At 41.3% G+C, this 13,261-nt stretch overlaps 2 protein-coding genes across 3 annotated transcripts; both read left to right on the forward strand.

Moving 5' to 3' along the window:
- Positions 1–107: 107 nt before the first annotated feature.
- LOC118417176 (genetic suppressor element 1-like) lies at positions 108–4,916 on the forward strand. Of its 2 annotated transcripts, none has more exons than XM_035822609.1 (5): positions 108–325; positions 1,436–2,272; positions 2,707–2,758; positions 3,332–3,562; positions 4,762–4,916. In XM_035822609.1, exons 1-5 carry the CDS (start codon positions 119–121, stop codon positions 4,899–4,901), a joined length of 1,467 nt encoding a protein of 488 aa, XP_035678502.1. In that variant the 5' UTR covers positions 108–118; the 3' UTR covers positions 4,902–4,916. The 2 variants fall into 2 exon arrangements, with proteins under 2 accessions (XP_035678502.1, XP_035678503.1); XM_035822610.1 differs by having other exon boundaries at positions 3,332–3,547.
- Positions 4,917–4,991: 75 nt separating this feature from the next.
- On the forward strand, positions 4,992–13,019 carry LOC118417507 (genetic suppressor element 1-like). Its single transcript, XM_035823090.1, has 5 exons — positions 4,992–5,013; positions 5,639–6,037; positions 8,202–8,414; positions 10,280–10,383; positions 11,548–13,019. The coding sequence occupies exons 1-5, from the start codon at positions 4,992–4,994 to the stop codon at positions 11,641–11,643; spliced, it is 834 nt and encodes a 277-aa protein (XP_035678983.1). The 3' UTR covers positions 11,644–13,019.
- The last annotated feature ends 242 nt before the right edge of the window (positions 13,020–13,261 follow it).

A 13,261-nucleotide genomic window follows, 5' to 3' on the forward strand; every position in this document is an offset into this window, starting at 1 on the left:
CGGGGACCGGTCGCGGGCGCTGAATTCCAAGCCCTGTTTCGCTAGTTTTTTTAATAGGCAAGAAGTATAAACTCTGTTCCTTCTTCTCTCGACTACCGTAGCCTCCAGACTACACGACATGTCGTCGTCTCCCACGCCTGGTCAGCTGAGTAACGGGGACCGTTCGCGGGCGCTGGTGCAGATGGAGTTCCAGCACCAGCAGTACATGAAGCGGCTGAACCAGGAGGAGCGCTGGCAGAGCCGGCAGAGACAGATGAGGGAGGAGAAGGCAGAGAGGCAGCAGGAGGTGTCCAGCTACAGGCAGCAGCTCTTACAACAACAACAGGTCTGTATTATTTCCGAAAATAATTACATCAGGTTGGTAGAATATGATGCAGAAGAGTCTGGAACAGTTCAAGGGAGGGGTTCCTCAAACAGAGCGACAATACCCTGCCATGAGTGAGCGAGGTAGAATATAGGGAATTATTTTTACACAACCAGAAGGTACTTACTTGGCGTACGTTTCGACGTCTCTCAGACACCTTCGTCAGAGCTTCTGACCGGAGGGATGCTTTTCATCTCTATAAGTAGCCAATGTAGGTGTCACTTTTGCTGTAAGAAGACAATCTCAAATGCCGCTGAGCTTGTATCCCCCTTGCCGTATTAGTAATGGTGTTAGATACACAAATGAGTAGCATTGTTTGGGCCATCTTGCATCAAATCTTGCTCCCAATACTGGTTGAAAACTACCATAAATCTTCAAACTTTGGTGGTGGTTTTATTTTCAGGGGTTTTGCTGTAGCCTTTCAGAAGAAAATTGACAACTTGACTTATATGTTTTGGACAGTTAGAGATTACCACAGGTTTGTATGATTACCACAGCTGTTGTGAAGTATGCAGAAGAGGAAGTGTTAACATGGCCTGACACTGAATAACATCCCATGTCAGGTTTAAGGATGTAGCAATATCTCTGGGGGAAACAGTCAGCTGTTTCTTTGTGGAAGGCCTCAGGCTATGGAAGCTACAAGAAGCAGGAAGTGTCTTCTAAGATTTTAAAGCCCTTTCTGTCACAATAATTAGTGGAAAGAGTTACTGCATGTTTCCCCTATCACTCCTAATCTCAAGAACAGGCTTTGTCATGGGGCTCTTTTTTGCGTATCATGTTCGGTTCTCTGTTTGTATGTCAGTTTTATTATTGTTATACCTTAACCATATCATCTCTATTTATGATCTACTAGTATATCGGGGAATGATCCATATTTTACATTATGGCACGGAACTCCATAATTTCCTCGGGTTGGTCGTCAGTTGGGCCGTACCTAGGGCAATATGGAATACCCCACTTGTATTCTATATGCACTGACTGATGCCTTGAAGGCCGATGAAGTATTTATCGAGTTGAATTAAAGGCACAAACAAACAAACAAATCCTGACCCTTTTCTGTTTCTTCCGCAGGGTTCTTTGAGATCTTCACCTCACCTAAAGCATGGCCCCTCCCATGTAAATAGAGAAATGACTCCAAACAATCACGCAGAGGAAAGGAACCATTCCGAGAGGGCTGATAGCAAAGAGGCCGTCCACCTACCCCCCAACAGTCACCCTCCTCCCCTTGTGCCCCCTCAGAACGTTCACTCCTTTACAAGAGAGGAACCCTGGAAGTTCCACTTGGCTCATGCGAAGCACCCGCTGGATAATCTACGTGCGGTGAGCGAGGTGAGAATACCCACCACGCCGCCGTCTTCGGCCTCCGCCCATTCCAATCAGTACGACTACGACAGGCACCCGCCCGCGCGGACGTCGCCCGCGAACCACGACAAACCACATTCCGCCGGGCCGCACGTCGGCAGGACGGACAAGTCTCCCCGTCCGCCGCGCGGGGAGAGAACTTTCCGTAACCACTTCGAGCGCTTCAATCACGAACAATCGCTGCTCATCAACGGCCACCTCGACAGGGTGGCGGAGACGTTTCTCGACCAGTCCAACAACCAGTACGCGTACGACCATCGCAGGCTCTCGGAGCTCGCGTACAACATCAATGTTAGCAAGGCCCTTTCTGTGCCGTTCACGGAATATTTCCTGGGAATTCAGAGGACTAACAGGGCAGATTCGGACGACGATAGACACGTGGTGAGCAAACTGGACATGGAGGAGAGCAAGATAAGGGAGGCCCGCATGAGGGGCACGTACAGAAGTGACTGTGATTCCGACAGCGACTGTGACATTGAGGTTCAGCGAGCGAAGCTGCAGAAAATTGCGTCAGGCCCTCCGTTGCAACTAGATGAGTCACCAAAGGTACCAAACGGCTTTCAAGAAGCAATTCAGAATTAACATTAGAATTCCACTCTGCTTATATTACATTATTTGCATATATATTGTATTGCATAATGTTTACAAATATCACAACCACATTTTCAACTAGACAAGTCGCCAAAGGTACCAAACGGTTTTCAAAATACATGGAAGAAATCATGATTAGTTTATAATTTGTGATTGTTTATTATAGTGCCACTCCATTCAAATCATAATTCTTTGCATATTTACTGTTTTGCACTGTTTTTGAATTTGTTTTTTTGTCAGGAAAATGTGGTTTTCGAAAAATAGCAAATGATTCGTGCTTCATGTTTATTACTGTCACACTTTTCAATGCATATTTAATTTCTATGCATATTTACTGTATTGCACAATGATTACAAATATCACTGACATTAAATTTCTCATTTCATCAGAAACTGTATTTTCTGGAGACGTTTGGGCTGACAACGCAGAAGAGAAAATGTGGTAAGAGGACATTTTTGCATAAGGACTAATTTTCTTAACAATGACTGGATGATAATCTCTTGATGATCTTTACACATTCTAAGCACGATATCGGCTAAGTTGGTGCAAACAATTGCTGCAGTCTGATTTTTTGTTAAAAGGCGTCGTGTCATTTTTAATTTTTTAAGATGTCACTTGGAGTTCATGTTTTTTATGTATGGTGGTTCTATTCCAAGTTGGATGCAGTTGATCAAATGACTTACTGGAAGTCTTGAAATATTCTATGATGTCATTGTTGTTTTTATTCGAGGTGTCTGTAGTTTGTTCTGTCTTCTAACATGTATCTTTCAAACACAGTCAAACTCTTTGCTTTGTTATTTTCTTTATTTGTCAATGTCTCAACATGTCATACAGCTACAATGTAGCAGCCTCAGGGCTGAATTGGTGTAATGACATTACATTCGGAGCATAACAAGTTAAGAGTAAATATGCAATTCAAAGCTATTATTGCACATAAAGTAATTGTGTTAATCATCAATATTTAGGCACGGTAAACTTGAAGAATGAATTTTCGCTATCATTCCCGAACAACAGCAGTACATGAGGAGAAGAAGAGAAAGAGGAGAAGGATGCTGATGGAGCGATCCCCATCTCCATCCAAGTCAGACCACGAGGATGAGAACCAGCCGTGCAGCCCGCTCACGACGTCTTACACGGCCGAAGACATGGTGCAAGAAGTGGACCTGGAGGATAAGAAGTCGTTCTTGGCTGAGATGGGCCTGGGCTTCATGCACAAGGAACACAGGAAAGGTGAGGAGAGACATGGTGTGTGTTCCGGTATTTCTAATTAAGCTTTTCGGGTATTTTTTTGTTGTTGTTGTTGGACTTTGAGCAGGTTACTATATATCCTGTAACCCCCTTCAGATAAGTAGAATCGTCCTTACGTCACATGAACAGATCACGACGCCATTTTTCACCAAGAGACATTTTACCTAGAGTCTTCTCATTGAAATCTGCTGTACCAAGAGACACTCAGCACCAAGAGTTCACGTCTAGCGAAATATTAGACGTTAAACAAGGACATCAACAACAACAACAACATTTCTAATAGTCTTAAGAAATTTTACAATGTTCAATTACAATTCAATCTTCACAAGTGGATAAGATACAGAGATTTGCTTCCGGACGTTTCGAGTGACATCCATCACTAGACTCAAACTGAGCTTAAGCTTCATCGATGCAGGCTTGAGTGCCCTAATGTATATAGCCTCCTTTATACCTCTTACAAAGTAGTCCTGTTCGGTGTCCAATATTCTGACTTCCCCCCGAAACGTCCGGAAGTAAATCTCCGTTTTTTTGTCCAGTTGTAGAGATTAAATTGTATGTATTTGAATATTAATAAGTTAAAGTAAAGTTAAAGAATATTGTTTACCGGGATGTCTAAACTTCATAAACATAAATTTTACTATGGTGTGAAATTGGAGTAATTGTACGAAGACTAATGTAGTCCTCATTCTTCAGTATCAACACTGGAGTCACTTACCAATTGGAACAGGTATTCCTTTGAAAAAGGGTTGTTGCGTGCACTTCACACAGAAGCTGAAAGAGGGTGCTTTTGAATTGCTGGCCTTCAAGACTGGAGCAGCCAACATTTTAAAGACTTTTACAGCTAGAGCACTTGTGTATTGACAAAAAGAAATACAAGTCAAAATTAGAACTTCATAGAGTCGCAATTTTGAAAATTGTCGTATTAAACAGACAGGCATAAAAAGGACAGGTTTTCTCAATCAAAACACCTCTTTTTTTCTGTTGGAGTGTTTCCTTTTCCTCAGATGCTGTACATTGCTTACATGTGTGCACTTCTTATTACAGTTGATAGGTGGCTCTCTTTGCCATTACTGAGGAAACAGCATTAGTTAACTCAAGGGCGTTACATGAGATCATATACATGTAACCTCCTTGATCAACTGTGTTTGTTCTTGGAACAGCATCTTATACTAGATCTTGTGCTATTTTGATTGCAGAAAAGCAACGTGACCAGCAGATAGTGGATGCCTTTAAGTCGGGGAAACTGAGGAGTCTCCTTGCTGCACCCAGCACCAACAATCACAAGGTCCCTTCTCTAGAATCTAAGAGGCCTGCCAGCAGCACAGGTAAACCTTAGTTGTACAATTTGAGCTTTAGGAATATAAAAATTAAACTAGTACTCCTGCCAGAAATGCTTGCGATGAGAAGCTTTCACCAGGCATCCGCCATGGTTTCTTCAGCTCTGAAGGGTCACGTGAAAATGCTCTGATTTAGATAACAAAGTTCTTTGTCCAAACCCAAGTGTTGTTTACCTACCTGGTGTTTCTGTCAGTGTGTTCTTGTCTGGTTCTACTTAACACGGCAGGAGGTACCAGTAACAAACATGATTGAGTTTACCGATACTGTAAATGCATTTAAGTTCGCGGGGATTTAATTTCGCGGTAGCAGGAAAAAGGAGTTTTCGCGGTGGATTTAAGTTCGCGGTAACACCATAGACTGCAGTCTAATACCACTATAGAAAAAGGTCCGCTTTGGTTTTAATTTCGCAGTAAAGTGGTCACAGCGAAAACAGCGAACATTAATCCTCCGCGAACATTTCTGCATTTACAGTATAGCCACCTCATCATGGCTCATTACTGGATATAAAACTTGGTTATGCACATGTAACTTTGTTACCCTGTGTCTTACTAAACTGATAAAACTATTCATAGATGCCTCCTTTGATGTAGTCATTGCATTTCCTGATAACCAGAGATAGAATTTGGTTTTCATATGTAACTTTGCTGAGATCTCTGCGTTTTACCAACCTGATAAAACTATTCAAATATGCCTCGATTGATTTGTAGTCATTGTGTTTCCCTCTTCTTCGTCCAGGTGCGACCAGCAAAGACAGCACAAAGGGAAAACCGACAGACGCCGAGACGCCCAGTACACAGAGACTTCCCCCCAGCCCCGTGCAGCAACCTCCAATTCACAACCATTCCCAGCCCCCCTCCCCCTTCCCCACCCACAGACAGCCACTCCAACCAATCCAGCAGCAAGTAAAGGTGTCGTCCTCGCCAGTTCCAGCCACCTCGCAGTCACAACAAGCCCCTCCCCCTGCCCACGATAGGCAGCCGTCGGTGTATCGTCCTCAAGAAGTCCAAAACAACGTCAAGAAAAGGAGCCAGGAAGCGCCGAGTGTGCAAAAACAGGAAAACCACCAGTCCTTTGCGCAGAGGTTTCACCAGTCGGTGCTTCAATCCACCCAGGAAGCTCTGGCTCAAAAACAAGGTACCACACTTATGAATACTAGTAGTAGTATTAGTAGTAACCAGTATTTAATTCTACTGCTGCTGGGGTCCCTGACACAGGGGTGGGCAGCAGTAGGCTAGTCTTCACACGCAGCTCTGTCTAGCGGGCTCACTCTGATTATACCAAACATTTTTATGTCTCTCCTAACACATTCCATCAAGGATTTCCTTTAAGTCCTTTCTTCTTCTTTTTTTTTCAATCTTAATTCAAACTTGAAAGTTTCTTTTCACCTGGTAGGGAAAGTTTCAACTCCAAGTAAAAATTAAGGCATTTTGTTTAGAATCTAGAGCTTCAAGATGCTTTGGAAGGAGAGAATTTTTCATCCATTCTTGTCTAATGGAATATCAACATCAATTCTGATGAACTACACATTTTCAAGTTGAATTTATTGACTCCTTTTTAGTGCACTTTAAGTTAAGTGCTGTTCAATTGTGAGAACAGCTTACTGCATTCAGTTGTGATATTTCGGAATACCTGTGCCATTTTTTGCTACATGAGCTAAAAGCAACAATGTCATATCATATTGTATATTATAAAAAAATTGAAGCTGAAAAGCTGCGAGCCAATAAATGATATTGGCGCGGCCTTGTTGGATACACGACAAGCTGACTTGTTTACCCACGGCCTTTCTTGTATCCTGTTTTAGAAAACCAATTACGCCACTGTCATGGAAACTCACGACACTCTGATGTTTCCATGGTTTCATCAGCTCATTGTAGCTCGTTAACCTGTGTTGAGAAAGTGATTTGACAGTCATGCCGGGCGACATCCTGTTATTGTGATATCCAGCTCTGTTCGAATCAGTCTGGTTCGAATTATGATTGTAGACTTGTAAAGGAACTGAGCATTGCTGGATACCAGATTACAGTTCATTGCTCCCCTATTAATTCATTTTATATCTCATTTCTTTCCAAATGAAATCGATGTATGAAGGACAGGCATGGCATCGAAAAGAAAGTACTAGAAGTTGAAATAACACATGAACCCCCCCAAAATGAATAGAAACCAATTAACAGTCCTGGGCAGACTCCTGTGAGTACTTGTTATGCATTTTACAACAACATAGATTAAGTTCTCAAAATGGTATACTGTAGTAATTTATTTCAAAGTTACGGTAAATTTCTAATAAAGATACTGGTGAGAACCACGAATGTAACATTAAGAGATAAGCTGAGAGTGCAGACATGCTAGTCCATTCCTGTCTGTTGACAGTGTTGCACAGTCTCACATGGCCTATGAAGTGAGTTTACCCATGCAGTATTGGTAATATACGTCGTGAATGTGTTAAGAAACTGGAAACTACCAAAGAGTTATCATTTATGAAGGTTACGCATCCAGGAAGAAATAATGGATGATATTTTGATGAAGTCTAAACCAGTGGGCGAATGTTTGAGAATCACAACAGGTGCCTAAAATGCCATCCAGCATTCTCCATCAGTGTGCATGGACGAGGAATGCTGGATGGTATTTGAAACCTCTAAATGCCATTTGAAAACATATTGTGAATGGTACTGTAGTGAGTTCTATGTTTGTAGCAATAATCTGGGCCATTTCTCTTCGCCTGGAAATGTTTTCTTGAAAATCTATAGGGGAAAAATACATGTTTTTCAAAACTAGAAATGTCAATTGATATACCAATCACATCCTGTCATCTGCTGTGATTCCATTCCTTTGTTCCTGTGGCCATACGGAGAGTAATCCATTTATGATGTTGGGAGTCAATTAGGTGCACCCTTACGGAATATAGTTTTCATAGGTAGAGGACCCTGGGTCCTTTTCTTGAGGTTTAATCTGTATCTATATAGCTGGTATAACTGCCGTTGGGCGTAACACACCAGCTTCGCAGGCACGCGGTGCTTCAGCAGCTGGTTATATTACACTGAACGACCCGAGATGTTACCAAAACCAAGATGTTACCAAAGAGTTTGTGTGAAATTTAGGATATTTGTTCCATGTGTAGTCAAACTACTTCTACTGGGGACCAACAGTTGGAGGAAATCTTTGTCTTCCTCCTTGCCTCATTTTTTTCTTTCAACAATGAACTGGTGTGTTAATTTGTGGCTCACGTTGTAGTGACCAATAACAAGAATAGAGCTGAACTTGCAAGGGCCTTGACAGTCATTGATGCAATTTTGTTTTTCAGTTCACAGCATGCCTGCCAGTCAGCAACCGGAGAAGACTGTAAGTGCGCCCGTGGAGAGCTGGCAACAACAGGCCTACGCTGCGCCTACGCACGTTCCGCCACCGTTCCCGCAACAACCGACGGAAAGGGATGATGGGAGTGGGAGCGGGTCGGGGCGAATGAATTGGCCGGGTGTGGCTGTCATTATGGAAGCCTATCAACGTTATACACAAGGTGAGCAGAAAGGAAGCGCTTCCTCTACCAAAGGGCTTGCCATTGGAACACAGTTACTAAATGAACTTGTATTTTTCTCTCAGCTGTATAATTTGTAATGTACATATTATGTTATGTATGTATGTAATGTCGTGCGTGTATTGTTGTATTTTATGTAGACCACGGGAAGATAGCTGGCAACATAATATTAGCTAAAAGTGGATCTGAATAAAGTCAAAGTCAAAGCATGCCTTATTTTGGAGGGGGTTGTTATCCACATTCTGACCTACATCCAGAGCTTGCTGGGGGAGACGGAGGGTGACCTGAGCCCTGACACTATTGCTGCTTTGGCTGTGGACAGACAAGACATGGCAGGTTTCGAACCCGGGACCTCTTGGGCCAATTGCACCACACGATCTCACGATTGTCGGGTCTTAGAGTGAAAGCTAACAGTTGTGCCACATATTTTACAAGAAATTGCTGTTTTAATGATGTAAATCTTTTCTAGAACCCTGGTCCTCATACTCCCAGAATATGCGAAGAAATAGCCTGTTGCCCTGTTGTGAAAAAAACATGACGTTCGCCTTCAATACATTATGTGAATGCGTCAAAGAAAAATTACACTGTCCTTTTTTGGCTGTCATTTATGGAGACATGTTCCTGCCAAATAAAGTCGGTTTGCATGAAAAGTAACCTGAACTATTTTTAAATCCAAAATCCCCAATTGGCACATTTCACTGAGATTGTGAGAACAAGCCATTGATTGTATTAACTGTATGTGAAGAGTCCCATCTGGCAATGCCTCTAGCTTTAAGCTCATTAGCAACTGACTTTTACAAGCAATTTGATCAAAGTTTCCACCAAGGTAATCACCAGCGTATTATTGAGGAAATAGGACAGTCGGTGTGAAATTTTGCCTTCACAACTTCGTCAGACTCAAAGCTAGTATTCAAATTTCTTTTTGAACTTGGAACTCTGTGTCTGTCCTGCATTGAGAGTGAAATTTTTGCTAGCCAACTTCCTCAGACTCCAAGCTAATATTCAAATTTCTTTTTGAACTTGGAACTCTATATCTGCCTTGCCTTGGCCCTTGCGGCTTGTCACTCTCCCATCAAATTCCCATAGGTGGTCCTTTTAGACAAGTTTGACTGTATAACTATAACGCAGGCTATAACGCAACCTCCCAAATGCAAACCCTACCTACCACACGTACTAGGCTATTGCTCCGGTTGTTTTTTATAGAAAAATGCTAACGCTTTACATCCCACACTGGAATTACTTGTACTGTAAATGCATTTAAGTTCGCGGGGATTTAATTTCGCGGTAGCGGGGAAAAGGACTTTTCGCGGTGGTTTTAATTTTGTGGTAACACCATAGACTGCAGTCTAATACCATAATAGAAAAATTGTTGCAGCGGTTTTAAGTTCGCGGTGAAGTGGTCACCGTGAAGACCGCGAACATTAATCCACCGCGAACATTTCTGCATTTACAGTAACACTATAGGGACTTACCCCTCTAGATTTTTAGATGAACTCCATTGACCTTGTTCACAGAATGAAGGACCCTTTTATCACCAGCAGTGGCGTCAGGAATGCACCACCTTTACAGGAGGGGGTCATACTGTAATTCCTGATTTTTTCAATGTACTGTTATGTTCACGGTTTTCACGGTGACGACCGTAACGTGAACTTATCATTACTGATAACAAATAATTCACAGACTTTTTTATGTGCACTTGCCGCGAGAGTGAACATTTAGTTCCAAGAACAAGTTAAATTTTCTCAGACAGTGAAAGTTTGGTACCAAGAAGACAAAGTGAATTACAGTAAGTATCAGAAAGTCTATGTCGCCCCCTGGTTGATTGTTGTTTTTGTTGTGTTTTCCAGAACAAGAGTTGGAGAGAGAGGTCCTACAGGGGCAGTTCAGCCACCTGCAGACGACTCACGGCAGCCTGAACAGGACGGCGGAGACCCTCAGCCTCAGGATGTCGGTAAGTGGAGAAAAATAATGGTTTTACTTCATCCATCCCCAAAATGACATTTTCTTTCATAAGCTTAAAATGACATCTAACCAGGAAAATCGACAACATAGGCCCCAAAACAACGGGGGGAAAAAAACTTATAGAAAAAAATGATGATTTTAGCTCATCCATCCCCAAATGACATGAAACTGTTGAAAATTTTCCTTCATAAGCTTAAAATGACATATCTAACCAGGAAAATCGACAACATGGGCCCCAAAACAACAAGTGGGACAGAAAAAAATTAAAGCTGGAGACAGCCCTAGAGGAAATCATCAAATCGGCATCTTTGATGTTTTATAAAATCACAGAACCCACTAATCATTAAAGACGTGGGACTTTTCATCAGCCACTGCCTCCAAAGAAGAAGTCAATCCTCCCAGAAAAGAATGTAGAGTCATGCATATAGATAGATGTATAGAATAGACACTTTTTACTGTCTGTACCCTTGCAATTAGCCTACGGGCATGGATTTGCAAATAAATAAATCAAATCATTGCATATCATATTTCTATCTTTATTCTCCTAGATTTATTGAGAATCTGGCCAAAAGCAAAGCACTTATGAGATGTCCTCTCCTCAAAAACAGGAGTAAAATACAACAACACTGAGTAAAAAGAAAATTCAACATAAAAAATGCAATGGATAATGGAAAAGTCAGAGTAAAGAAGACAAATCACACAAAAATATACCCAGGGCACGTCATGGACCGAAAATTTCCTTGTTGGTACTGTGAAATGAAGTCTCCACTAACCAGGGTTGTCTCTATTTGGTCCTGGGACTGAAAATTTGCTTGTTTGGAAGGATGAAAATGTCAACCATCCATTCAAAATATCTGACCTTTATGACACGAAATTGATGCAATTGTATTTTCGAAAACTTAAAATGACAGAGGTAACAACGAAAATTCACCATATAGGTTCCCAAAGAAGAAGTGGGATGAAGAAAAATTAAAATCTGGAGACAGCCCAGCCAAGAAATTGAAAACAAAGAACAAGGCTTACTTTCGAACGTTGGACTGATGATGAATGTTTTTCCTCTCCCCAAGAAGTTTTAAGTAAAACATTGAAGAAGCCCTGCTTTGTAGATATTGTGGATTGACGAAGAACGTTTTTTTCTTTCCTCTCCCCTCAGGATCTAATCCGAACTAAACAACAGCTGGATGAAGAGCGCGATCACATCCAGGGTGCAATAGACAACCTCAAGTTATTCTTCAAAAGAGTCTTTTAGTATCACAGAGGTCTCGTCAGTCACAGGAACAAGAACTGCTTTGGTTTAGATTAAGTATTAAGAATCGACTGCGTTCCCTTAAACTGTAGGTGGCTGGAAGTACTGTTAGAATAGCCTGGTATCCAGCCGTATTGTAGCTCGCCAGTCTATTCTATCCTCCCGAAACTGAAGAGACTCGGAAGCTCCAATACGGCTGGATACCAGGCTATTGTTACAAGAGGTGTTAGCCAGCCCAAACTTAAATGAAAATTTGTTGTTGTAAGCTTATTGACTTGCTAATGTCTTAAATGCAATTCTACAATTTTTTCATTTGTATACTTCAAAGAATGCACGTGTGGAGAAGAATGGTGGACCATAAAATTTGCAGCAATGAAATAATGAAATTCTTATTGGTGCACTATGTTATTTTTAAAAAAAGCGTCCATTATTGTAAAATCGAAAATCCATTAGAGCACATACAGGATATTCTATAATGCCAACAAATTGTTTTTTCCTGTGCTAAATAATTGCAGATTACCGCTTTTTTGTACTGTTCATGCAATAGCAATTGTCCTTCTTTTTTAATATCTCACATCGAGTGGTAAAATTTTTCTTACATTTTTCGAATCAAATGCTTAAACTGCAATACTTTAGAGATTTCTTTTCAGAATAGCTGTTGGGTTGTTAAAAACACCTACTTTTGTACAATTAGCTTAGATGGGGAGAGTTTAAGATCTAATGCAGATACGTTAACAACCTTGCAATACAGGAAGCTTGATTGTGCAAGATATCTCAGTTGTCTGAGACACTTAGTAGGAAACAGATGTGATTTTGTACCAAGTTTCTGAGGGTCTTTCGTCAAGAAATAAAACAGCTTCATCTAGGAGGTCAACAGCCCTTTACAGTATTTGTGTTTTAAAAAGGTGGGAAAAGTCTGTCATGCCTTTGAATAAAAGAATTTCACATCATTTCCAATAGTTGGGCTGTTGTACAATTGTCGGTGCTATTTAGCAGAAGAATATCTTCACCAAAACACAAAGAATTTGTTCTTCTCAAGAATGGAGCAATGGAAGCTTTCAAAGCTTGACAAAAGAAGTCAAGCTGCAATAGAATGTACGACTAAGGAGGTATCCGAGAGTATGAGTAGTAGATTTCTCCAGTAAGTTTCTTCTTCTGGCTGATACCGAGACCTTTCCGAACATTTGAAGGAGCACCGGACTTGTACAAGAGGATGTGTATCTATTCTACATGTATAGGAATCCGTGTATTTTAGACCAAGTCAGTGCTTACATCTATTTTATTTATTCTACAGTAGGAACAATCTTGTACAGAACTGTTATTATCACAGAGGCTTGGCTGTCGAAAAGGCAGAATAAAGAGATACTTTTTTCCATGTATTTGTTGAACTGACTGATTCTGTGTTTCGTAGTGAACTGAGTAGCTCAAAGAAGTGACTTTTGTTTCTGTGCACAATAGTAATGTACCAGATTGGTGACTGTGCCATTTTCAGAAGATACACAAACTGGTACTTCTGCTGTACCATAACAAGCTGTTCGGGTTCCCTAAATCTAATGATTTCAAGGTCTCAACACGACATACTCACGTACCAAATATCAAACATTGATCAAGGTCTACCAGA

The sequence above is a fragment of the Branchiostoma floridae genome, chromosome 6 (assembly GCF_000003815.2).
Source record: "Branchiostoma floridae strain S238N-H82 chromosome 6, Bfl_VNyyK, whole genome shotgun sequence".
Classification (NCBI taxonomy): Eukaryota; Metazoa; Chordata; class Leptocardii; order Amphioxiformes; family Branchiostomatidae; genus Branchiostoma; species Branchiostoma floridae.

Coding starts and splice junctions, on each gene's coding strand:
- LOC118417176 (XM_035822609.1), top strand. CDS start 119: ATGTCGTCGTCTCCCACGCCTGGTCAGCTGAGTAACGGGGACCGTTCG. Junction 2,759..3,331: donor AACGCAGAAGAGAAAATGTG/GTAAGAGGACAT, acceptor CCCGAACAACAG/CAGTACATGAGGAGAAGAAG. Junction 3,563..4,761: donor GAAAGGTGAGGAGAGACATG/GTGTGTGTTCCG, acceptor TTTTGATTGCAG/AAAAGCAACGTGACCAGCAG.
- LOC118417507 (XM_035823090.1), top strand. CDS start 4,992: ATGGTTTCTTCAGCTCTGAAGG. Junction 6,038..8,201: donor AGCTCTGGCTCAAAAACAAG/GTACCACACTTA, acceptor TTTGTTTTTCAG/TTCACAGCATGCCTGCCAGT. Junction 10,384..11,547: donor CCCTCAGCCTCAGGATGTCG/GTAAGTGGAGAA, acceptor CTCTCCCCTCAG/GATCTAATCCGAACTAAACA.